Source organism: Propithecus coquereli, unplaced genomic scaffold, assembly GCF_000956105.1.
Source record: "Propithecus coquereli isolate 6110/MARCELLA unplaced genomic scaffold, Pcoq_1.0 Scaffold66, whole genome shotgun sequence".
NCBI classification, from domain to species: domain Eukaryota; kingdom Metazoa; phylum Chordata; class Mammalia; order Primates; family Indriidae; genus Propithecus; species Propithecus coquereli.
The window spans coordinates 8222722-8249573 of record NW_012152618.1 but is presented as its reverse complement, the minus strand read 5'-3'; the positions used below and the strand labels follow the sequence as shown (position 1 = coordinate 8249573).

The 26852-nt window shown below is 44.9% G+C and overlaps 1 protein-coding gene across 1 annotated transcript in view; it reads left to right on the top strand.

Moving 5' to 3' along the window:
- Nucleotides 1-26852, top strand: part of GALNT2 (polypeptide N-acetylgalactosaminyltransferase 2) — a 194874-nt gene that overhangs the window by 119273 nt on the left and 48749 nt on the right. The window contains exon 3 of the mRNA XM_012660276.1: nt 3897-4050. Coding sequence (XP_012515730.1) covers nt 3897-4050 — 154 coding nt within the window. The remainder of the gene's footprint in view (nt 1-3896; nt 4051-26852) is intronic.

Genomic DNA, 26852 nt, shown 5'->3' with positions numbered 1-26852 from the left:
CACCTTATTTAATAAGCAAGCTGTTTTCACAGCCCTTCTTGGGGTAATGTTCCCTTTCTCTTCTCATGTTATTTAAATACCTTTTCTCATGGTATTTAAATGTGTGTTTTGTTTTCCCGTCATCTTTGGTGATGAAGCTAGTTTCTGTCTCCTCGTGAGAAATGTCATATCTTGGAGGCATTTTCCATCGGCTGCTTCTGCCTAGCTAAGTCCATTTTGGCAAGATTCTCTTATATTTTCTAGTTTTTAAAACTTCCCTAATTCCCTGAACTCTTTCTAAACATTTTAAAGAGATGATAGAAGCATAAGATGATGTATGAGTGTCATTTTTTAAAAACGCAAAATATTCAGACATTTTATCTGTTATTTCGCTGTTTCCTTCCAACCTGTAACTTACACACCTGGCCGCTTCCCTTCCTGCAGGGGCTTACGGTCCTCTGTGAACCTTGTTCTCTGTGCTTTTTCCTTCCTCTACCTCCTAGGGTGGCTCCAGCCCTCACAATTCTATATAATTAGTGACCAGTTTTTGTAGTGGTTCTTTAGCCCAGTGTTTTTCAAATTCTGGATTATGACCCATTATTAGATGGTGAAGCCAATTTCATGAGACACACCCACGTACAAGAATGTATCTGTTCATCTCATAGAGCAAGGGATAAGTTAGTATCAGTTGTGTGTGTGTTTGCATTGTGACATCGGGGTCATATTGTAAGGTGTGTGTTATAGTCAAACGTGTTTGAAAGCCCCGGTAGTATTCTAACATACCGCTAAGCTTTTATGAAAGAAATACCGTTTTGTAATCTGTCTCTAGTAAAATGGTTTTGTGCCTTGGGGAGATTGTCACAAGGCAAGGCAGGGCCCACTCGACAGAGTCCTGTTGAAGATGTTCCTGTGTCAAAGGAAAAGGTCGCAGTTGGGTACCTCTAAGTAATCTCATACAGCCTTTGGATGTTGAAGAAAGATGGTATTTCTGTGAAGTCTCAAAGGGCTTCTCTTAGTTTATTTTTATGATTTCATGATTTCAAATCTCAGCTCAAATCCTCCTGCAGGGAAGCCTTCCCTGACCCCCTGGTCTAGATAAGTTTCCTCTATCAGATGCTTCCATGGAACAGCATTTCTCACCATCAGAGCACTGAGCTCAGTTTTTATTGATACATTTATAGTATGGTCATTTGATTATTGCCTGCCTCCCTCCACCTCCTAGAACATGAACTCCACGAGGGTGGGCCTCAGGCCTGCTCAACCGTCCCTGCAGGAGGAGCATGGTGTCTAGCACACAGTCAACACCTGCTGTACACTGATGGCTTGTGTCTCAGTTGCCCCACGATTGATTGACATTAGACATCTTGCAAAACCCTCTGCTGAAGGTGGTGGGGGTCTCATAGCACAGAGAGATGTGCAGGTGGGAATGCCATCAAAGCTCCCAGAGCTCAGCTTGGCCGCTGCTCTCCTTGCACGCAGCAGGTGAGCAGCAACGGGTGTGAGCAGAATTATACTATGAGATGAAACATCTGTTGGGTGATGACTCTTCTTGGCTGTGCACTGGGGGCGGGGGCTCCATCATGGCTCCTTGTTCCATAGTTCAAAGTTCCTTGGTGCAGTGACCAGTATTTAGGACATTAAACAAGTTCATTAGAACCAGCTCATTTGAATTCTGTCATAGGTGCTGCTGGTGTAGATTTTATCAAAGATTTTTCAAAGCCTGTTGTGTGGTCGTCTATGAGGGGTAAACTCACGTGGTGAGCAGTAGTATCTGCCTGCTCTTTAGCGCAGGTGGGTGTTTTTTTCCTTCTCATCCGTGAAAATATGAGGGTGAAGGCAGGAAGATGCGGAGAGAGTGGGAGATCTGTGAGTATTTTTAGGGTTGTCTTTGCATGGTAAACATGTTTCCAATAAAATGTTTTGGAAACATTTCATTTTAGGTGGAAGAAAATGCTGACACTTTGACCAGCTTCCGTAGCCAGGCATTTATCAGGGCCACGCTGTCATTGCCGGAGCCAGGCTCGTGGGTTTTGGAACTGATTTCCTATTTGAGAGGCCAGGCTTCTGTGACCCCAAATATCATTTCCACGGCAACCAGCTGTGATGAGATGGAGGTTTTTAACCTCGCAGGACAATTGCAACATGAAGCAGATGAGCTTTTAGGTGGAAAATTTACTCTTTGGTCTTAAACAAATCACGTGTAACCGCATCTCAGTTTGCTCACCCCTGAAGTAGAGGAAGGAACATGACGTTCCTTCGATGGTGTGCTGAGGGACTCCTGTTGGGAAACACATTTGTAGCTACACATGCTGTTACTATGCTGTGGTGTTGATCTCAACTAAACAGCCCAAGGGTTGACACACTGCAGAAAAGCTATCACTCCTCTCTGTCGCCTGTTCCCGTACAGCCCTGCCTTTCCCCTCTGACCTTGGCTCTGACTGCCCACCTCCCCCAACACTCTATGAGTCAAACTGATCTCCTAGCTGGTCCCTGAGTACGCACACTCATGCTCACCCCAGGACCTTTGCACTGCAGTGCCCTGCGCTCTTCCCCCAGAGCTGTGTGTGCGCTCCCTGCCTTTGCTTAGGTGTCCACTCAGAGTCACCCCGTTAGAGGGACCTTCCCAGACCACCCCGTATAAATCAGCAACCCCAGTACCCCCCCGCCCTTTCAACAGCCTTATGTGACTTCACAGCACTTACAACCACTGGAAATTTTATGAGCTTCACGCAGGCAGGTTTGCTATTATTGGGTTTTTTTTTTTTCCTTTCTTCTTTTTTTTTTATATCCACAGAACTGGAGCATCATAGGCCATCAAGTCCCCATGAAAAACGCTTTGTTGTTTTATTTGTTTTGTAAGAAACTTAATTTCAAAGAATAAATAACTCGTCCAAGATCACATAGGTAGCAAGCGGTGACAGTGATTGAGGGAAACCCGGGGTTGACACCAAGTCGTGAATTTTCTCTTTGCCTCCAATTTGTCTTTCCTTCCACCTTTGTTCTGCTGTTTGAGCTTCATGCCTTCACTGGTTTCTCTGGCTCTGCCTTTGTTATACCTGAGCTCGTCTAGACTTAACCCACCTCGCTGAGCTCTTTACTGTACATGCCCGTCTGCTGTCAGCACTGCCCTTGCCCCGGGTCCCTGGTAAAAACTCTGCAGAGTGTGGTGTGTTCTTGGAGAGCCTTGTGCTTGGCTTTCTAGAGTGGCAGCATATACATGGGTTCAGGCCGGTGTGTCAGTGGACGGTCAGGCTGCCTTAACTGCCTTCCCTCCAGGAAGAGAGCAAGGATGACGTGTGTTAGGAATGGCCAGGTCCCCACTGTGCACGCCGGGGGCGCCTCTGTGGGCCACACCATTCACTTCTCCCTGTGGGGCAAGTGTGGTAACAGCTGCAAGAGGACCCCAGAGGCAATTGCACTGAGAGATGTTTTGATACCCTGTTCTTTGGGGGAGTGTTATTTTATGTGTAAACATTTATTTTTGTGTTACCTGATGTTACGTGATGGGATACCTTATGTTTAATTTACATTATCTTTTTTACCCAACCTGAGATGCTTTTTGGCATTATCATAATCCCTAGAAAGGTGGAACAAACAGAGAATATCTCCTTTCGTAGAAAATATAAATGGTGCCGTAGTTATGGATGCTTTAGTTTTACTTTGTTCACTGGATGGGTACCTGCGCTGCAAGCCTTTAATTTTTGCGTTGGAAGTGGAAACATCCAGTTTCCCGTTCTCAGGCTGGTGGCTGTGACGGTGCTGGCTCAGGCCGCTTCAGCAGGTTTGTGGTTTGAAACGGCCATACTACGAGGAGGCTGTGGACGCCGTTTCTTGAGTTCACACCTACCGCAGCGTCCGTGATGAGCGCTGTGGGCACGTTTTCCGCCGTCCCATACCTTCTGCTTTGCTTTTTTTAGGGAAAGTACGGTGGCCGGAATTTAACCAGGAGGCGTACATTGGAGGGACGATGGTCCGCTCTGGGCAGGACCCCTATGCCCGCAACAAGTTCAACCAGGTGGAGAGTGATAAGCTTCGGATGGACAGAGCCATACCTGACACACGGCACGACCAGTGAGTACTCGCTCGACGTCAGTCGGCGGCTTCGCCTGCTTTTACGTTGTGACGCTGGACTTTCCCATTGTCCTGGGAAACTGCACGTGCGCCATGTCTGCGCAGCACTGTCCAACTAGGACATCCCGAGGCATGTGGCAGCAGGAAGTCGAAGGGTTCTGCATTGGTTCTGGCCCTGTGGCAGTGTGCAGGGACGGAGGGTTGCTGGCCAGAGCGTGGGAGTCAGAAAGAGAAAGTTGTGTTACTGACCTCATTTCTCCTGATCACTTGTTATTTTTAAGATCTGTTCACAAAAATCAAACTTTTCCATTGTTCACAACCTTGGAAGGAAGAAAATCTGAGTTCCTGTGTATCAGGACAGCTGAAGTGGGAAATGTTCCAGAGACCAGAAAGGGGAAATTAGCTGGCCAGCAGGATGGACATTAAATCACTCAGAAGCACAGGACACAGAGGGGACAGGTGACACCTCTCCACACCTCGTGCTAAGAGAAAGGTGGTTGTCCGCATCCTTCTTTTTATTCTTTAGAGACCTGGGACTTGTGGGTGGCGGGTACCCTGGGCTCAGCTCAGGAGGTCTGCAGGCATTTTAAAGAGTATTTGTCACCACTTACCGGAGGTGATATTCATAGCCCTTGCTGTCACTCTGTACCTTTAATCCTTGCTGATAAGAAGGTTGTTCACATTGGAATTCTGAGTGGATTGGTCTCGTTTCAGATTATTAAAAAATAAGAAGGCACATTTTGAAGGCAGCTGTTTTCCTGGGTGCTTGGCAGGTCCTCCCGCTTACTAAGTTACTTTTAGAGTTGCTCATTCATCAGGGAATGGAACGTAGATATCTGCCGAGTATCAGGCTCTGTGCTTGGATTCCGGGGTTCCGGTCAGAAAAGCCTGGCCCCGTTCCCGCTGCTGTCGCAGGCAGGCCCACTGCGACGCAGGGTGTGCAGCTCCCCAGGTTGGAGAGTCTGCTTCACGGCAGTGCTTCTGGGACACCCAGGAGGGTGGGAGGGTCAGGACAGGCCCCAAGAGGGGTGAGTCTTGGGCCGGGACACCCAGGATGAAGGCCAGTGCAGAAGACATGCCCTGGCGTTGGTCCTCCCAGAGAGCCAAGCAGTTGGCTTTCCCGGGCATTGATGAGGAGGCCGAGCTGGAGAGAGACGGAGACCAGTGAAACTGCATGTTCACACACACCCACAGTTGGCTTTGTGTTATAAATCAATAAGCTTACATCGAAAGAGGGTTTTTCTCTTCTCCCCTACTCTTAGGGGCTTTATGGACAGTGTAGGTCCCTGTTAACTGTCAGGCGCTGCCTTTCTGAACAGCTTTCTTTAGGTTCCAGTCAGCTCTGTTCACTCAGAGCAGCTCATATTTGAGAAATTTGTACCTTTATAATACTTTAGGCTTAGAGAAAAGAGTGCGTGTGTGAACAGACAATACACGTGAGCACATATTGTACGTAATATTAAGAATCTCATCATCTTTCTAAATCTACTCCAGAAGATTATCTTTAATTGATGTTTCCTATGGTTGATTAATTTCTTTTTTGAAGGCAGCTTTACTCAGTCCTTACGCTGTGCTCCTGGTTAACTGTTAAATACTGTGTCTAAAATAAGGGATGCTAACCTGGCATCTAAGGACTCCCAGGGAGCCACGCATGGGCTTTGGGATTCTATGAAAAATCTTGAAGCCAAAGCTGTGTGCACGATTGTGGGCGTGTACACACGTGTAGATTTCTAGGGGGAGGGTCTGCGCTTCTTTCAGTTGGTGCCAGGTGTGTACGTCCCCACTGCCCCCACCTCCCAGGCCCCACTAGGCTAACCCACCTCTGCCAGGTGCCCCCCAGGGACCCACCAACGCTGTCCTCACATCCACTGAGGTCGACTGGAAGGTTGTCTTCATTTCGCAGAGAAGAAGCTGAAGCACCTGGAATGTTAATAACCTGCCCCATGATTAAGCGCTACTGGCTAAAGGCCAGAAAGGGTCACTGTAGCTTTTAAGAAGGGCGTGGCCTAAACTCAGGGAAGTAGAGTCTAGCAGAACCTCGTGTAAAAATCTTCCCTGGTGACTTCGGTCGATTGCTTGGAGTGGCGTCTCTGTGGATATCTGGGCTTCGTTTCACTGTTTGCTGTAAGAGCCAGTTTTCCACCAAGGTTTTACCTTTATGCCTGTTCCCTAGAGCTGAGAGAAGATGATGTCCTTTCTGACGGCGAGTGGGCCGGGTTCCTCCTCTGCTGCCTCCCTGGCACGTCCCTACAAAGGCCCCAAAACTGTATGCACATAAAATTTTTGAAATAGGAGTTGGTCCAAACAGCTGTTTGAATATTCATCCTGTGGTGTGGGATGCACTTTTGGTGGGTTTAATTTCAGTTCCAGCCACTGCGTCACACTCATTTGCATGTGTTAAAGGGGCAGCTGCGATGGCTTCCACATTTGTTGGGTTTTGGCTAAATTAAAGTCTGTCCAAAGTCAATCGTATGCCTAGAGCTGAACCAATGTAATGCCTCAAATGTAAGCTCTAGAATAACCATTCTTGTTAAATGTCGGGTTAAGAAGATCAAGTTACCTATTTGAATTTTCCTCCAATGTATCCAATAGAGCGCTGTTAAAGAATTTGCCCTTCTTATATAAAGATCTTTCTCTTTTCCTTTTTATCTCTGCGGTCTCTCCCTTTGTGTAGATCTACAGAAATGCTTGCACAGTGGAATTCCGTCTTCCGTTGTGATAAAGCTGAACGCAGCGCAAGTGGAGGTTAATGAAGAACACGGTTTGGGAGCCCCAAACACCTGAGTTGACATCCCAGACCCTCCAGTTCTGAATTCTGTGACGTTTATCATCTTAAAGATGACAAAACAGTACTCCCTCTGTAACCTGGGAGGATTGAACACAGCGTGTGCAAGCGCTGCTTCCTCCTTCCCGAGATTCTTCTCAGGACCCACCTCAGTGAGGCGTCCCTGGACCACTTCTCTAGGAGTGCAGCCCCCGCCCCAGCCCAAAACTCCCCATCCCCTGCTCCACTTGGTTTTTAGTTCTTGTCACCACCTGCACACCACGTGTTTCACTTATTTCTTTTTGGTCTGTCTGCGCTCATCAGAATAGTGAGTTGTTACATGCAGGGTTGTTACCCGGACACCTCCGCACTCAGTAAACGCAACAAATGTTTGTTGTATGAGTGATTCACTTAGTGTGGTGCCTGGCATGCAGTGGGTGCTCAGTAAATCACTAAATGATGTGAAGAATCAGAAAGGAATAAAGGAGAATGAAAGGTGCATATTTAAGCAGTAGGGAGCAAGTGAACTGAAGGTGAACCACAAATAACCACACTGTGTGTGTTCTCCCAGGACTGGAAAACATGCGATTACAATCTGCCCCTATTACCCTTAGGGACAGATACAAGGCATCAGCGGGTCAGAGGCTCAAAAACAAATAAACAAAAAACTCTTGGGCTGTGTTGTATTTACCTTTCAAAGTGCATAAGAAATATTGTGCCAAGAAGAAATATTTACATGAAACCAGAAAGCATAGAAAAGCCTGCTATGAGTGAAATACCAAATATTATGTATGGGGTGTTTTAGGCTCTCTTAGATATTAGGAAGATAGTGGCCCATCCTGTTCTTGGAAACGGAGTTTCTTTTTTGTGTGTATTTTAAAATTAGATACATCATAGTTGTATATAATTTGGGGATACGTGTGATAGTTTGTATACAATGTGTAAGGATCGAGTCAGAGTAATTGAATATCCATCGCCTGTAACATTTATCTTTTCTTTGTGTTGGGAAAAAGCATGGTTTCTCAACTTAAAAAAAAAAAGTTCTTGTTTACCTTGCTTTGAGATTTTAAACAAATCGTCAAGGCTTAAAAGCCAATTAAACCAATGGAAATTCTGAAGGCACTTTTCCGGACTACTTGTTTCTCGCCTCTCCCTGGTGGGAAGCTGTTGCGATTGCCCAGGCAGAAGGTAATAGAAGGTAGCACTAGGGGTGGTGATACGTGGTCAGATGGGATATTTTCCAAAGGTGGGGCCAGCAGGATGTGCTGATGGGTTGGAGGAGGGGTACCGCTTGGAAGAGGGTGCCAAGGATGATGGCTGGAACAAGGGAAGAGTTGGAGTTACCTTAACGGAGATTTGGGGGAGGCTGGGAGTGGAGCGGGTTTAGGGAAGTTTGGACATGTTAATGCATCACTATGTGGGTGGACCTGTTTTGTAGGTGGTGAGAAATGTGTCTGGTGTTCCAGAGAAAGGTCTTAGCAAGAATGTAAATTTGGAAATGTTCAACGTATGGATGGTATTTAAAACCTTAAGACCGGATGTCTAGCCCAAGGGAATGAATGCAGAGAGAGAGGCCCAAGGCCCAAGCTCCAGTTTCAACATCGTGATCTTTAGCCGTGAATTTAAAGCCAACGGCTAACACTTGAAGGACAGTCTAACACTGTAGATTGCTTACTATTTTAGACTCCGTTCACATGATCCGGGGATATAATTTCATGAAACTGTGCAACTGTGAAGCTAAAAGGAGCCTTGGAGCAGTTGCTAATTCCGTGGTTCTCGGGCCAGAGTGGTGCCACCTACCCAGAGCGAGGACGGAAGTATGGGGGTGGGGTTTTGGGGGCGGTTAGAAAACCGTGGGGTGTTCCTGGCATTTACCACCAGGAGCCAGCGGTGCCAAGTGTTTTGTGTAGCACAGGATGGTCCTGTGTGTTGAAGAAACTGTCCTATCCCAGACGCCACAGGACTTTCTGTCAAGCCCTTATTTACTTAACTGTTCCCCTGCTTAGTTAGTAAAAAAAAAAAAAAAAAAGGAAAAAAATCCATGTTGAAGTTCTTTCCTTGGTCGCTCTCCATTAGCCCTGTGTGCTCCGTCAGCCAGCCCTCAACAGCAGTGTTGAAAGGGATCACCTCGTGAGCTTTGTAGATCATACTGGCCCCACCGGAAGTCTCTCTGTCCCCGACCGCAGCACGTGGAAGAATGAATATGTGACGGACTGAATTGTCTCCCCCTCCCCTACCCAGATTCATGTTCAAGTCCCAAACCTCAATGTGACCGTATTTAGAGACAGGGCCTTTATGGAGGTGATTAAGGTTAAATGAGGTCATAGGATGGGACCCGGATCCAATGGGATAGCTATCCTTATAAGAAGAGGAGGAGAAAGATGTGAGTCCCTCTCTCTCCCACGCGAGGGCAGAGCGAGAAGGTAGCCGTCTGCAAGCCAGGAAGAGAGGCCTCACCAGGAAACAAACCTGCTGGTACCTGGATCTGAGACTTCCAGCCTCCAGAACTGTGAGAAATGAATGTCGTGTAAGCCCCAGTCTGTGGTGTTCTTATGTGGCAGCGCGAGCTGACTAATACCGAGCAGAAGTGGATACATCCTGACCCCCAGGCCCGTGGGAGGGCCAGGCCAGGCAGGTCCTGAAATGACTTGGATGACATTTGCTTCCATTTTCTTGTAAACTTTTCTAACTCCCCTTCCCAGTGCTGTACCACGCAGAGGCCACAGGCCAGAAGCACCCCGATGCCTTCCTGAGAGCAGGATACGTTAGAGAGATGATCGCCTTCCTGCCAAAGCCTTTCCAGAATCCAGATTCCTTTCCAGGGAGGTTTTGATTTCTGCCTAGAAATATATCTGATGAGAAAGCCAAGCACAGAACCCAAGTGGAACCCAGGAAATTTACGGAATCTCATTCTGTCTGCTGGGGAAAGCTTGAGACTGCTCAGTTTGAAATAGTTTATGTAGGTAAAATCAAATAAACCTATAGGGGACAACACATTATCTTTGCCTTCTTCTTTTCCTTGTCAGCCGAACACCATTCCTTTTCATTGGTTTAATTAAATCCCTTAAAAATGAGAGCTGCTTGGTAAAGGGACAGGTTTCTTTCAGCTTGTAAGTCGTGAGAAAGCTGCTCCCTGCCTTGCCACCATGTCTTCCTACCACGGAGTTTAAAATGTGGGATTTTGAAACCTTTTTGTGTCTCACATTGAAATAGTGCCCCTGAGAACAGGTCTGCCTCAACCGTATCCCCACAAAGGAACCTTCTTTGAGAGAGGAATTTGTTCAAGTTGTACACCTGACGAATTTATCTGGCAGGCGTTAAGTCACGAATGCATTGTTTTTACTCAGTTTACAAATTACAGTTGCTCAGCGTTTGTTTCAGAAGAATCACTAAAGAGCTCCGTTTCGACCTCTTTCTGAAATGTCTGGCCTTGATGCAGCCCAGACGCAGGCCAAAGCTCTTGAAGGGGCATTCATCTTTGATTTATTTTTTAAGGATGTTTCATCGAGAAGGCAGTGTTAAAGTCTCACTCTGACGTGATTGTCAGCGTTGAGGTCAGTTGTTTTAAAAGAGTGGCTAATCAGGATGAAGGATTGTGGGGAAGATACAGTCCAAACTTCTTCTTACTGTGGAAGAGTAAACATTGCTGAATCCAAGAAAAAGTTTGCAGTGTAAAGTCAGCCAGCTTGGTGGGAAGCTTTGGTGAAGGCAATTACTGTGGGACTCGGGGTTTTCTGTTTAGGATGCAGAAGATCTGGCGAAACCAGAAGCAGCCCAGCTCCCCAGTGGAGTTGGGAGGGAGTTGGGGGGCCCTGAACTTTTTCTTTACTTTGCACTTCAGCAGCTCACGATTTCTTCTAAACACATGCAGCTGGCGTGCTGTTACTTCTGTGCTGGAGGCCACTGTTCCATGGCAGAGGTGCTCGAGCACCCGTTCCTTCCCCACTGACTTGTAACCCCAACTCCAACTCCATCTGCTCTGCCACGCAGAGGCCTGGTGGAGGAGATGGGGTGCCACACGGGGTGTCGCACGTGGGCATGGGCACTTCTTTAGGTTTAGATGTCCCAGCCTTATTGGCATTTGTGGCTGGTGGGGCAGGTGGAGTTTGGCTGTGGCATAACAATGAGTCTTAGAAGTTCGTTCCATAATCACAATAATAAAACACGTATTGAACATTCTATCAGTATCAAAGCCTGGGCTCCGCCTTTCATGCACATTAGTTTTATTTAATCTGCATTGCAGTCCTATGCGGTGGATACGGAGGTTATACTTCTGATGACATCATATATGCTAGTTTCCAGGATTCCCTGAACTCAGACCCCACTTACAGAAAGTTCAGGAGTTTCACCCAGAAGTCAGACTTGCTAGGTTGTAGGCTTGGTTTGCAGGAAAGAAGTGGATTTTTGCCTTTGTTATGTTGTCAGTAGGAACATATTGAGGGATTGGAAGGCAGCTGGGATATTCCTGGGCCTCTTAAGGTAGCATCTCTATCTAGAGAGCCCTTATCCCCCAGGAGGTCAGTGTGATTTTAAAATTATTAAGCCATGAAGCTTTATCACCGTGTCTGAGGCAGGTGAGGTGGCTGAGCTACACATGGTGGATGGCTTGCCCCGCAGTCTCAGAAGGCTGAGCTCTAACTACCTAGACTCCCAGCCGGGAGTTCCGTCTAATGGACTGGGCTGGCTCACCACCCACTGCTCAGAGTGTCTTTTGCACTCCTGGGTTGTAGGCCTGAGTCTTTGGCATGTGGCCTGCATGTGCCCCACATCAGAAGAGATGGGTGTCAGTCACCTGCAGCCAAACTTCTGCGGGGAGCTGCATTCCCAGCTGGCCGTGTGCTGACCGGAGCCTGAGAAGTGGGGAAGAAACGGGGTGTTTCCTACTTTCAGGTTGTGCAGGAAAATGTCCTGGAAGAGTGTACTTTATGTCTGTTCCCTTGGGACTTTGCTCACACCAATCGGGAACTGAGATTTCTGCTCGTGTGACAGCTCTGCCTGCTCTTGGAAAGGTGCTGGCCGGCTCAGGGAGGTACTCAAGACACGGAGACTCAGAAGTGGCTGGCAACAAAGGCTCTCTGCTTTGACAGGTCCCCACCAACTCATGGCTATGAGGGGCTAACTTGCCCCACGTGTGCACAGTTTTAGACTAAAGCCACGTCATTCGTTATCCATCAGTGTGCTTTTTTGGTTTTTGTTTTTGGTGTCTTTATAAAACCAATTCCTGGTTTGGGAACATAGACCATTCTTTTCGTTCCCTTTGTATATCTCCCACGCACACACTTTTTTTTTTTTTTTTTTTTTTGAGACAGAGTCTGGCTCTGTTGCCCGGGCTAGAGTGCCATGGCGTCAGCCTAGCTCACAGCAACCTCAAACTCCTGGGCCCAAGAGATCCTCCTGCCTCAGCCTCCCGAGTAGCTGGGACTACAGGCATGTGCCACCATGCCCGGCTAGTTTTTTCTATATATATATATTTTTAGTTGTCCAGATAATTTCTTTCTAATTTTAGTAGAGACAGGGTCTTGCTCTTGCTCAGGCTGGTCTCGAACTCCTGACCTTGAGCGATCTGCCCGCCTCGGCCTCCCAGAGTGCTAGGATTACAGGCGTGAGCCACTGCGCCCGGCCACATTTTTTTTTTTAGCCATTAAAAAACCTTATCTCCATCTCCATGAAAGAACATACTGGGAGCGGTAGGGAATACAAGGCTTAGATTGCAGAGATTTAGTTTGTGTCTGTGCTGGGTTCTCTGAAGGGCCTGGTGTAAGTCCCCTCATCACAGACTGTTAGCAAACAGATTTTCAAAGTTCAGTACTGGGGTGCCTGTCCACATATTTGGCTCAGTTTCCCTGTCTGTAACTCTGGGTTATAGTTTGGGCAAAGACAAGATGATGCTAAATGAGTCAGTAATTTGGTTTTTTTATTCCTTAGTCCTTTCTGTCTTCCCCCATCCTAGGAACACAGTATGAGTGGAAACATCCTAAGGAGTTTGCATCTGGTGGGAGAGGCAGGCAGCTGAACAGAAGATTGTGTAGTCTAGTAAGGGTAATCTAACCAGTGCTAGGCTCTGTCGAAAAGAACTCTTTCTGTTCTTCATATTTTAGATCTGTTTGTGAGTTTCTGTTATCGTCCTGGTAGACTGACCCTTTTATCATTATGAGATGCCCTTTTTATCACCAGTGCCGCTGCTTATCTTCAGTATCATTATAGCCACGCCCATCTGTCTTTGGTTTCATATTTTCCGTGGTGTATCTTTTCCCCTGCTTTTACTTTCAACCTTTCTTACATCCTTATATTCAAAGTGTATCTCCTGTTAGTAGCTTAGAGTTGGATTTTGGATTTTATCTGCTCTGACAATCTTTGTCTTTTAACTGAAGTATTTAGTTCTTTTATAGTTAATGTAAGCACCGACATATTTAACACTAGCACGACATCAGTTGTGTTCTGTTAGTCTCGTATGCTTTATATTACTTTTCCTCTCCTATCATTCTTCTTCTGGATTAAGTATTTTCCCCTCTACTAGCTTGTTGCATTCTTGACTGATAAGTGAATATATGGAAAGTCTAATACAAATGGATAGTTTTATTACTATGCACAAACTTTTACTTCCTTTCCCCTTTTGTGCTCTTGTTGTCATTTCATTTAATTCTATGTGTAAACTCCACAGGACGTCTTTCACTGTTTTATGCAGTAAATATCCTTTAGATTTATTCACATGTTATGTTTTCATTACTCCTCATTTCTTATATGTCTGTTTTTCCACCTAGGACCATTTCCCCTGTGTTCCATTAGTATTTCCATTTCTCTTAGTACCAGTTTTCTGGCAGTGAATTCTATCCTTTCTTTTCTCTGAAAACATCTTTATTTTACTTTTATTTTTGAAGAGTATTTCTACTGAATGTAGAATTGTAGGTTGACAATTTCAGCACCTTTACTTCAGTTGCCTTCTGGCTTCCATTGTTTCTGGTGAAATATCAACTATTAGTTGCCCTGTTCTTTCTGAAGGCGCTTTGACTTTTTCTTCTAGCTGCATTTTAAGATACTTCTTCTGTCTTAGTTGTTCAGCAGTTTCACGACCCTGTGCCTAGATGTTTTCTCTGTCTTGAACCTGTTTGAAGTTTGTAGAATGTCCTGAATCTATAGCTTCAGTTTTGCTGTGTCCATTCCTCCCTCTCCACCCTCTGAGACCCCAGTTACACCTCTGCTAGGTATTTCCACCTGCCCTCTGTGCCTTTTGTGCTCTCTCCTGTGCTTGCTCTTTTTATTTCCTGTGCTTCAGTCTGGCTGTGTTTCTGTTGGCCTATTTCCTGTTCATCGGTCCTTTCCTGCTACATCTAATCTGCTTTTAAATTCACCTACTGAATTCTTCATTTCAGTATTGCACTTTGTTGTGTATGAACAAATACAGATATTTAAAGGCTCTCACTGATGTTTTCATCCTCCAAAGAGGATTCCGTTTTGTTCTCTGGCAGGCGATTACAATAGGGCGGATCGCCTCAATCAAGTCTGAAACTGAGCTGGGGTAAAGTTGAATTTCAGTCTTTAGTGAAAGAGCAATGAGTTTCCAGTTCTCTTTTGCTGCTAGGAAGTAGCCTTTTGGGGTTCCACTTGGAAGGCTGGGGTGTTTATCAGATCCCCATTTCCTCAGCAAGACCTGAACTCCATTTCTACCCCTCCCCAGCCCTGTGACACCACCAGAAGCTTAGCTTGGCTTTGTGCTGTAAATTAAAAATAAAATCCTAAGCCCCTCACCTCCGACTGCACGGACCCCCTTTTGGCCAAGGGGTCCCCAGAAAAATCTTGAAACTGAGGTAACAGCCATGAGGGAAAGGGAGGTCAGACATGCCTCCTTATATCTTCTCCCTTTTGAAGTTTAGACACTACAACTGACCGGCGTTAATGTTAAAAAAGAGATCACAAGACGGACAAAACAGACTCTTTGTAGCAATAAGGTACTAAATTACAAACTGGACGTACGGCCATGCAAGGCAGAGGTTAAGTCACACCTGCAGGCCACCAATTTGCTTGACAGATGACCTTGAGTCAGTAGACTGTGGCTTGTCTGTGATTAGCACACTTCCTTATCTTCACTTAAAACACTCCTTTCTACTGACTCCAAGCTATTAAAGCTTTATTCCTTTAACCAGTTACAAATTAAAGAATCTCTGAATCCTCCTATAACCTGTAAGCCCCCTACTTCAAGATGTCTTGCCTTTTTGGGCCAAGCCAATAGGTACCTCCCATGTATCGATTTAACATTTTACCTGCAATTCCCATCTCCCTAAAATGTATAAAACCAAATTGTAACCCGGCCACGTTGAGCACACTTTCTCAGGAACTCCTGAGATGATGGCTCCCCAGGCCACATTCACTCATATTTAGCTCAGAATAAACCTCTTTAAATTATTTTACAGAGTCTGGTTATTTTCCATTAACAGTTCCTACAAGGCCATCACTTGTGCTTGGCACTTCAGCCTTTTGGCTTCATACTGCCTGCGGGGGGGAGGGTCAGAGAGTGTGGGCCTTATTCTCATGGCGCTGCGTTCTGGGAACGCGGCCTGCAGCGCCTGGCTGCCTGGCTCACTCTCCAGTGCCTTCAAATAGATTCTTGGGTGTGTGGCATCCAAAATTTCCAGTTGCTTTCAGTGAGTAGGTTAGTCTGCAACAAGGAATTTTATTGTCGCTCAAAGCAGGAAAAACACCTTGAGTGTTTTATTTGGAATCCAAATGCAATATGAATTTGACAGTTCATAAACTTGGCCCCGAGCAGCAATGTCTGTCTCAAATGAGAGTAAATAGAAATATCACTGCACTTGTAGTTGGAAGGTATAGATTTTGTTAATAGCTCCACCACTTAGTAGCTCCCAGACTGAGGTTGAAGTGATCTCTCTAAACTCTGGGTTTCTTATCTGCAAAACGGTAATGATGCCTGCACCGCCCATAGCTTAGAGCATTGTTATTAAGTTGTTATTGTTATTAACTCAGATGACTGGGCAAGGACTTCATAAACTGTATATAGCTACCCAAATGTGGACCCTTGTTGTTATTCTGTGTGACTCGTGGCTTGTGTATATGTGACGTCAGCTTTGAGGACAGAATGAACTGTGATTCTGTTAAGCTTTGCTCTCAGAATGTGTGTGGTGTGCCAGCAGCCGCTGAGGACAGACATGCAGCTTCCTGTGCGCGCCTCTGTCGCGTTGAGAGGGTGCTGGACCGTTTCATGATAGAACCAAAGACAGTTGAGGAAATAGCTTTGCAGCAGTGATCCTACCTATTTCAAAAAGAAATTAAAGAGGGAAGAATGGAGTGTTGCTTGATGAATGAGATCAACCTTTGGGTCCAAGCAAACCGTCCTACTTCAACTATCCATTTAAAACCTACCCCTGTCCCATCGCGGGGGAACCACAGAACTGTAAGAACAACCCTCTTTTTAGATGGAAGGTTTTGTATATTTTAAGAAACAGTCAAGATAATGTAAAATGTGTTTCAACTTTTTTGGCCATTCGGGGTGTGTATTTTATTTGGTTGTGGTTTCAGAGATTACTTCTGACTTTTCTAATGACCTGAAGAAGAGCAGCATTGTCAATTTATGGTGTACGTTCATTGTTAAGTCAGAACACCTGTCCGTTCATTGGCGTGACCGACCATTCACGTGTACTCGGAGTTACTACGTCTTAGTGATGGAATCTGCCAGAGCCCAGAAGCCCCACTGCAATCCGTAAGATTAAAAGGACAGACTTTTACAATAGTAACCATTTAACTACATCGGATTGGCCAGGATTTTCGTCGTCTGACAATGACGAGAGAAAAAGAGGGAAAATCCGTATCTCTTTGGAAATTCAAGTCCATTTTTTTAAAAAAGGAAATATCCCAATAGGAATATTGCACTTGGATTTAAAGTTTTATATTCAGTGTTGCTTTCTCCCTCTTCTTGCATTCAGCTATTCATTCATTCAGCAGGTATTTGAGTGCTGACTACGTGACAGGTGGTTTCTCTGGTCATTGGGGAAACAGCAGTGAACAAAACTGATAAAAGACCATGTTAAATATAATGGAGAGAAATAAAACAAGGGCGGAGGTTGGGAGTGGGTGGCGGGGAACAGGTGGTTGAGGAAGGTCTCACTGACAGGGAGGCATTTAGGTAAAGACCTGAGGGACGGGACCAGGAGTGACCTTTGGATAATTGGGAAGAGAGTTCCCATCGAGGCAGGTGGCAAGGGCAAAGTCCTCAGAGAGGGAGTGCGCCAGACACACCAGGGAACAGCAGGAAGCCAGAGTGGCCGAGCAGGGGGAGTGGGGAGAGCAGGAGGAGGTGGGGTCCGAGGGGAGTCAGGGCATCGAGCCCTTGGACCCTGGGGCCATGTCGTAAGGACTTGGCTTTGCCTCTGCCTTAGTCTGCTTTGTGCTGTGACTGAGTGATGTGTAAAGAAGTTTATTTTTTACAGTTTGGAGACTGGGAAGTCCAAGATCAAGGTACTGGCCGGTTCATTGTCTGGTGAGGGTCTGGCTCTGGTCTCTCCTTCCAGGATGGCACTGCAAACTCTGTGTCCTTACGTGGCAGAGGGCAGAAAGGCAAAAAAGGGACAGACTCCCTTTTATAAGGGGACTAATCCTTTTCAAGAGGGGAGGGGCCTTCATGGTCTAATCATCTCTTAAAAGCCCCACCTCTTAATGCCACCGCAATGGCTGTTAAGTTTCAACACCTGAATTTTGGAGGAGATACATTCAAACCATAGCAGCCACTGGGGAAGATGGGAGACATTGCAGGTTTTAGAGCAGAGGAACGGCATGATCTGAATTAGGTTTGTGAAGGGTCATCTTTTAAAGGTTGCTGTGATAAGGCTAGGCTTATTGGGGGCAGGGGTGGGAGATGCAAGGCCAGGAGAGGGGAAGCCTGCTGCCAGTCCAGCTGACATGACAGTGACTGGGAGCAGGGGGCAGCGATGGAGGTAGTAAGAGGTGGTTTGATTCTGGATACATTTTGAAGGTAGAGACAAGATATGCTAAAGGATCCGACGTGGAATATGAAGAAGAGAGGGATGAAGGGTGACTGAGCAACTTGAGAAATGGACTTGGCCTTCCCGGAGTGGGGAGCAGCACAGCCTCCTGGGTTCGGGGTGGGCGCTGGCACCGCAGTGCCCGTGTTGGAATCCGATTGTCTTGTTAGCAGCTGCACGCTCTTGGCACGTCGCTTGCCCTTCTGCCTTCGTTTCCTCAGATTTGAGTTAAAGATGACAGCAGTGTGCATCTCACAGGGCTGCTGTGAGGACGAAATGGGTTAATTCTTGTAATGGACTCCGCACAGTGGCTGGCTCTGAATCGGCACCCTATGAACACTAGCTATTACTCTGGAGCATTGCTGGAAAGATAGGAGGACAGTTTTCGTCCATGCGTGGATGGAGATGCATAAAAATCTGGAATTTAGGGGGCAACCCTGGATAGAAGTCATACACTTGAGATTTTTCACACTTATAGATGGTATTTAAAACCATTTTATGTATCCCTCAGTGTATATTTTTAAACGTGGATCTATTTCTGATTACCAAAATAGGCTTACGGGATACTAAGTTTGTTATCTGTAGAGTTTCTTCTCCTTCACGGTGGTTGTTGAATTTCCTCCAGCATCTCTGCTGTGGCCCTTCAGACCAGCTCTGATTTATTCCTGGTAATTTGTTAAGCTCAAAGGCCAAGGTTCTTGTTCTTGATACTCATGTATAAGTGCTACATGTTGACACTGGAAAATTCCCTGTGTGCTGTTCTGAGCTAGAATAAAACAGTGCACTGGCCGCCTAGTCCTGATTGGCCAGTGTATGGGACTGTGAGCTGCCCAGGTGGCCTTGGGTGCCTTTCTGTCTTTCTGGCCTCCCTCTCAAATTAACTCCTTCCTTTCATTGCCACTCTTGGTGCAGTCCCTGGCCCTCCCTTCTGAATCACTGTGGCTGCCTGCTTTAGATCTCTTGGTGCCTCTCCCAGACCCACCTTCTACATGATCCTCCCATGTAAGAAATAACATATGGCAAGGGCACCTATGGCCCCCCCGCATCCTGGGCCCGCGTGAACACCCACAGCAGCTGGCCTTGCAGCACCCACCCACTCAGGGCTTCTAGCATGGATGGTTCCAGCACAGGAGGCATGCTGCAGATACACAGTGCTTGCTGCTGTCTTCATTTACGGTATTCTCCACGCCCTCCTGAACCTTTCCGAATGGGAGCATCCTTCAAAACCCAGCTCACCTCGCTTCTGCCAAGAACCATTTCTAACTGGCCCCGTGCCGTGGGCTGCTGCCTTCACCTGATACACCACCCACCCACCCACGGCGCCTCTGCGTGGTCTCCCTTGTTTCACAGCTGTGCGTGTTCTTTCTCCAGGCATTTTGTAAGCTGCTTTGGGAAAGAGATTATCAGTAATTTTACAGCTCACCAATCCCTCACTTAAACTCCAGGGGAATTCAGATTTTTAAAAAAATTCTAGATAGGTATTACAATATAGATACAATGTACTAAATATTCTTAATCCCCAGGCAATTCCTTATAATCAAACACACTAATATTTTTGCAGCAAAACAAACAAAATGAAAAAAATATTCGCACCAAGTGTGATAAATAGGGATAATAGATACCAGGTTTTCCTATCACACAGTTCAGACGGGGCAGGTTTTACCACCAAATATGATACAGATTCCTCCCACCCCACCCCCAGGATTTTTTCACATTTTGGAATTGTACATTAGGAATTATGGACTCCTGGTGGGTAAATAAAGGAGAGTAGCATTAATCTGTTGCCACATGCTGAATAGCTAGTCCCAGAGGGACCAGAGCCTGCTCCTGTGTCACCGTGGTTAAGAGGACCCAAGTTAACTCTTAGATGGACAGGAGTCAGAACTCCAGAGTAATCTTCCACTTGCTCTCTGTCCTGGTAGGCCTCTGGTTCAAAGCATGCCTGTAGCTCTTGATTTACTTTATCACTCACTCCCCGTTTACCAGTTGCAGACTGGGCTGAACAGATCTCTCGGTGGCTACTTTTATGAAGTGACTCAGTTAACCCCGCTGATGGTAGAATCCTGGCTGCAAAGACGCGCCCCCTGGAGGCCAGTGCATGGTGGTGTCGTCAAATGAAGGCACCTTTATAATATGAGTTGGTTCATTGTTGGGCTTAAGCAGTACCAGCCCTAAGGAAATCATGGTAAGGGGACGACAGTGGTGATGATGAAGATATCTCCTTTTGTTGGCAAACTTTATCTTAGGAAAATATTAGCTAAAACCTCTGAATCTGTCTCTGTTTCATCTAAATATTAGTGGTCCACACAGAGGGCTGTTCCATCTTGTGTAGAACAACCTTGTATCATAACTTTCCCAAGTCTTCCTTTCTTTAGATACACCCAATTTCTTCAGTTGTTTTTTTTTAATTTTGAAAGTAGCTTTTTAAAATAGGTACATGTTTGTTGTATACCAAAAAAAGGAACTCACACCAACAAGTTAAAAGCAGTTTAACATGATCTCTTCTGCAAATGTCCTTCCTAAGTGGTGTCTCGTATCCTCTGATGGTTAGATGTATGTAGTTTTATATAAACATAATGACACTGCATTTGCTGTTTGGCTGTCTCCTTTATTCAGTAGTACATAGGAAACATATTCTAGGGCTGTTAAATATAGATTTAATTTCTAATAGCTTTATATATTCCACTTTATGTTTATTTAGCTAGTTCTAAATAAACATAGTGATGGACCTGGAGGTTGTTTCTTTTCTTTTTTAATGCTAATAGTGTTGGGATGAATATTTTTGAATAATTTTTTGGCTCACTCATTTGAAAGGAAGTAATATTTGAAATGACAGTGTATTATTTGGTTCTGAGAATATACCAGAATTTATTCAATATATTGCTGAGTTTGACGACTGCTTTATTTTGCATTTTGAATTAAGATTCATCATTGAAGTTATCTGTGGCCAGCCTGCCTGCCTGCCTTCTTTTTCTCCTTCCTTCCTTCCTTCGTCTGGCTTTGGTTTCATGATTATGCTAACTTGTAAAATGAATTTTAATACAAATACCTAAGTCTCTTTAGATATTTAAGAAAAATTTATTTGTGAAGGAATTGTTTGTTTCTTGAAATTTGCTTGCAAAAGCCATGTATCTAGAGCTGTTTTATTTTAATCAAAGTAATCCTTTGATGACTTTTAAAAATTCTTTTATGGATACTGACATTTGGTAAGTTTTTCTATGTTTTACTTGAATTAATTTGATAATTTATATCTTCCCAGAAGAATAAGTTTCCCTTGGATTTTCAAATTTATTGGCATAGTATTGCATGTATATGCACTTAAATCTTTATTAATTATAAGCTTCTCTTTTTTCTTGTTCAGAAATGCCAGTGATTCATTTCTGGTTTCTCCCCCTCCTCTTTTCTTCCTTTCAACCTTAAGAACCAAGTGCTGGAGTCATATATACTTTCTAATGTTAGTCTGTTTTCTGATGCATTCACTCCACCTATGTTTTAAGATTTTCTTCCTTCTTTCCTCTATACTCCCCTTGCCTTGTGAGAATTGAATGTTTAATGTTTACTTTATGTCTGTTTAATTTGTTTTTGAGTGCAGCTTTGGCTGAGTTTTTCACATTATGAAATGCAATGTGATAATTTTTGTTACTTTTAAATTTATTTTTAAATGACTGAAATGTTACTGTTTCTCACTAGTCTGGAATTCTACTTTTGGTTTCTTTTTTAGTACAATGCTTATTTAGGAAGGAGTTTCAAAATTATAAGAAATTAATTTTTTTCTTTTTATCTGTTTAAACTTAAGTCATTGGGTTTTGCATTACTCATTTAATTCCCACAACAACCCTATGAGATGGGGTACTGTTGTTATTGTGACTATGATTTTATAGATAAAGAAACAGAATCAGAGAGGTTGTATAACTTGCCCAATTAACTAGGCAGCTCTAGGGTCTATACAGCAGCTGCCTCCAAAGGCTACAATCTTTGCTTCTCATTTCTGTAAATATTTGATGGGTATTTTTTTAAAGGCTAGTAATGTCTATAGTTGTGTCAAAGTTCACAATATACATGTTAAACCAACCTGATTGATTACATTCAAAACTTCTTTATTATTGTCCACCTGATAGAAGAGTGAAACTTCCACTACAATATTTCTACTTACTTCTAAGAGTATTTGCTTGATCTGTTTTAATATTGTGGGAGGTATAGAAGGTATATCCATGGATTATACCTTTATTAGCATAAAATTACCCCCTTGCATTGCATGTAACGCTCTTCTTTTTTGTCGTACATTTTACTTTGTAAAAATGTTAATCTCCTACTTTAGTTTGCTTATTTTTGATATATTTTTGTCTTAGTTTTCATTTTGGCAATGCCATTTTATTTTAGGTTCGTCTTTTGTAAGCACCCTAACACTGTATTTTGATATTTAAGCCAACCCGATGGTCTGAAGTTTAATACACTCTTAGCCATTTTCATGTTTGGTCTGTCATCTAATCATTTATGTCAGTTTTGTTCCTGCTTGCTTGCTTTTTCCAAAATCTTCTTTCTCCTCTTCTATTATGTGGACTGTGCTTTGTTTCATTTTGTCGGCCTTGGATTTTTGTATTTGCTTTGTTCTCAGGTTGGTTAAGAAAGTTTGTTTCCTAATTCTAATGCAACTAGTAGCAATTTTTTGTTCATAAAAATTCAACAGAAAATTTGATAATTAAAGAAGTATTGGTTTAATGCCAAGAATAAAAGGGTACTTATTTTTAAATGAGTAATTAATAATGCTTTTACTTTCTTTCAGCCACTTTCTGGTTTTGTTGATATTCTCTGGAATTAAACACAGATTGTTGCCGTTAAGTATTAAAATATAATTGTCTTCTTTTAAGAATTTTTCATTAGCATAACCATATTTACACAAGTCTGTCAGACTGTACTGCTGAAATAGTTTTAATGCTTTCTACCCCTTTTATACCGCAAGTTGAATTCTTTAATTTTTTTTTTTTTTTTTTTTTTTTTTTTTTTTTTTTTTTGGAATAGATCTTCCCAATGGCTTTTCAGGAGGCTCATGCAATTGAAACACTTTCAGAGCCTTCGATTGCTTGGGAATTACTTCCCATTCCCTTCGCAGGAGTGGTAAATTCACAGTGCGTGGGATTCTTGTGTCGGGTCTTTTTTTCCTTTAAAACTCTTACTTGTTGTTTCATTGTTATCTGTTTAGTTTTGTCAAGGAGAAGCCTGAAGCCATCCTGATTTTGTTCATCATGTTACATCAGTTAGGATACTTTAAGCAAAAAAGACATTTTGTTAAGTTATTTAACAAAAAGCCTCGAGGTGGCTTCTCCTCGACTGGGCGCTCATCCTGCTTTCCTCAGTGTCATCTGCAGCATTTGGGGTTTCAGCCTGTGTGGCTACAGGAAGGTGTCTCATAGTGCCTGTGATCCCTTCCAAGGCAGGAAGCAAAGAGGCCAGAAGTGGCCTTTTCCTGAGTGGCTTTCTGCTCTCACCAGCGAAGTAAATCTCTCCTGACATTCCCCCAGCACTGTATGTTATAACCTGTGGGCCACAGCTGAGACATGGCCGTTGATGACAGTGAGGGAGGCTGGGGACGCGAGTTTGTGTTAGGGCCATCAGGACTCATCCCTGGGGCTTGGCAGTTCTTCCAAACAAAATCTGTAAGAAAGGAGCAAGAGGGAGATGATGGTTTTCTTGTTACCAAGAAGGGCGCACCGTGCTTCAGGTCTACATTGAAGACGTCCCACGACGGCATTGCAATAGAGTCAGAAGGACTGAACATAAATGTAGTAACAGCCCGTGTTCAGGGCCATATAGCAAATGCCTTGTCATTCTTCACCGTAACATTCCATTCTGCCATCAGTGAGAAGTTGATATTTTCCCCAGGATTCCAAGAGAATGGTGTTACATTTGACATGCACAGAGTTTAAGGACCCACACAAATTACGGTGGGTTTGCTTGGGATGGGTGTGAACAGGTCGTGCCAGGACACAGCTGGTGACCTGTTCTTTATGTGGACTGCCAGTAGGCTAGGACCAAGGGATGGTTAAAATAGTGACTCTTCTTCTTCAAGGTTACATTCTTATACTTATCCAGCGACTAGACTTGTTTGCCTTTCACCTTTGGGAGGAAATGGATCCGATGCAACCTTCGATTACTGGTAACAGCAGAATTAATTGAAAAGTTGATCTTTTTACCACAGGCCAAAACACAGAGCAATTCATTGTATCTATGAAAAGAGTGGTACTCTAAAACGTGGCTCTTTACAGAACTTGAGCTTTTCTCCTATCAGAACTAAGTGGCTACATGAATTTCATTATTTGGCCCACGTTTTGGTGGGAGAACCTCAAGAGCAGGGTAGAAAAGAAAATCAGCTCCCTGAGTAACCCCTAAGAAGGTTGCTCTTAAGGATTAGCCACTTTGGGACAGCAGGGAGCCCATGGCGTAGAAGCACATTTCTTAACGGAGCAGTGGAAATAAAAACTGCAGCTTGGAAGCTGGAGTTCATGTGTCCAAGAGGCAGACACGGGCACCTGGAGTTGGGCAGAGTTAGTGTGTTTGAGCAGGACCACAGGTGCCACCTGTCCCCAGGGACAAGCGAAAGGGGAGAAATGGAATGTGTGGTTGTATTATCTAATAAGCAGTGTGAGCTTCCTTCCATCCAGAGAAGGTGGCTTTTTCCCTGGCATCAGGAGCAATGACAGTTTAAAGGACAATAATTATTTCATCTCTCTAAGCCCAGCCCCAATGGTGAGCGGGAGCTGGCTGCTGAAGTGTACTTACTTGGAGGGTATCACGGGAGAGCTCGGATGGCTTCGTCCAGGGCTGTTACTGTCTCAACTTTCAATAGCTCTTGACTCTTGAAAAAATTTTCAGCTGAAATTCAGTGTCTGTAAAACCGGAGGCAACAAAGGGCGGATGGTGCTCTTTGAATGAAAGAGCAGTTTGTTCCATCGAGCGGTGGCTTGCCGAAGGCATCAGGTGGAAACCTACTGTTTTCCGCCTCCGGTAGAGAATCCTCACGTATTCCGGGCAGCGTTTTCCGAGTCCAGCGCGGAAGCGTGTGTGTTTGGTGAGCAAGGAGCATGTTTGTGTATTCTCCGCATGCCCTGGGCTCACGTGTGCTTTTCGCCTCTGGAACCCCTCGGTTTTCAAGGGGATTAGAGGACTTCAAAGGGAGTGCTGGAAATAAGACAGGCTCGAGTTCTGTGTCACAGGGAAGACAAATACTTTGTTTTAGACACACTCCTGTCTCCTGTGCAGTGCAGAATGCAAGAGCCTGTAGTATGGAAGAAGGCGATTTTAGACTAATAATTTCGAGGTGAGACAAACCTAAGGTGATTAATGGGGCTTATTCAAATCTCCAGCCAACCAGATTTTTAAGAAGCTTAGTGTCGCAGGGGTCCTACGGAGGTTTTTAACTATCTTAGTGTTTGGTTCTCTTTAGTTTTGAAAGACCTATAGAATATATTCTGTAGCTATTAGGACTAATCAGATATTAATTGATTAGGTGGAATATTAAGTCATTATGACTGTTGGGAGGATTACTAAGAGTGTGTTTTAATTAAATGTACATTATGCAACAGCTGGTTAGCTTTTTTCCTCTTTCCTTTTTTAAAATTTTTGTTTCCATTTCTAATTCACACTCCATCCAAAGGCCTGCCTAGACTTCCTAGAAACTCCATAGCAACGCCCCATGAAGATACGATGCTGACCAGCGGGCCAAAGTGGAAGTGCTTTGAGGTTGACAGGTATCCCTGGCCCTGGGGACTGGGGAGGGGAGGGCCTGTTTCCAGTGCCCGCTCCTTACTGTGGTGGATCCAGAGTCTGGTGTGGGTGTGGTCTTGTTCTAAAGGGGCCTGGTTACGTGTGGGCCTTACTCCCCAGGGCTGAGCCTTGACTCTCCATAGCCAAGGTGGAGTTCAAGGACACAGTATGGGCTGGGCCACTTCATGTGTGATGACTGTTGGGGCTCAGCTGTGGTGGGGGGTGGATGGGAAACCAAAATCTGGGGGAGGCAGAGTCTAAGCTACCCTATGTAAAGAGCAAATGGGTGTAATATGGTCCATATCAGTGCTGTATGGTCCATTTCAGAGTTCCATGTATAAGGCCAAAGCTCCCCAGATGCATCTAATTATGGCTCCATAATAGAGAACTGTTGTCACCAATAATGCCTCTCAATCTTCTGCATGTTTCTTAAAATGACGTCTAAGAACAACTTGCACAAGCATTGCCTGGAGGGGCCTTTTAAAATTCAGATTCCCAGCTATCACCCAGGCCTACTTACTCAGAATGGAAGAGGTGGGGCTGCCACTGTTCCAGAAGGGAATTAGCGTCCTGAACAAGGAGCATGTGCCTAGCGTGTGCCCAGCCTATGGGAGCCCTGGCTGCACAGCAGAGGCAGCAGAGACGTTCTAGCTGCCCATGGGACAGCTACATCAGGCTGCCAGGACAGCCGCTGGGACAACAGACCTGCCGTTTGAAGAAAAGGGCATCAAGTGAGCATTTCTGTGAGCGAGGGCAAGAGAACAGAAGGCATTTGGGGCCCAGTGGGTCACCAGCCTTTCTCCCACTGTCCTGGGGTGTTTAAAGCCCCCCAGCCCCGGCCCCATATGTCCATATATGAGCAGGAAGATGGGCTGGGAAGTGACAGAATCTATTTTAATCTGTTCTTTTGACTTTTAAAACTTTCTGGTCCTGCTGGCTGAGCATAAGGTACCCATGGACTCTGGTGGCTCGTCTCACCTGGTCTGTGGGTGCACGTGGAGACCCGCAGGCTCTCAGGTGCTGGGTCAGCTGCAGAGAGGTCACAGTGGGCACAGGGCTCCCCAGGCTGCTCTGTCTTTCCGAACGTGGGACAGAGGCAGGTGCCTTGTCACTCTTCTCCCAAAGTGAGGCCAGCGATCGCGGCACCCATGGATCTATCTCTCCTGGTTGGGAGCAGAACGGCCCTTGTTTCTCCAGCTGTAGAATTTGCTTGAATTACACCCACTTGTTCCTGATACAAGGAGCTCAGACCTGCTCTGTGACTCGAGAAGGTGGAGAAAACAACA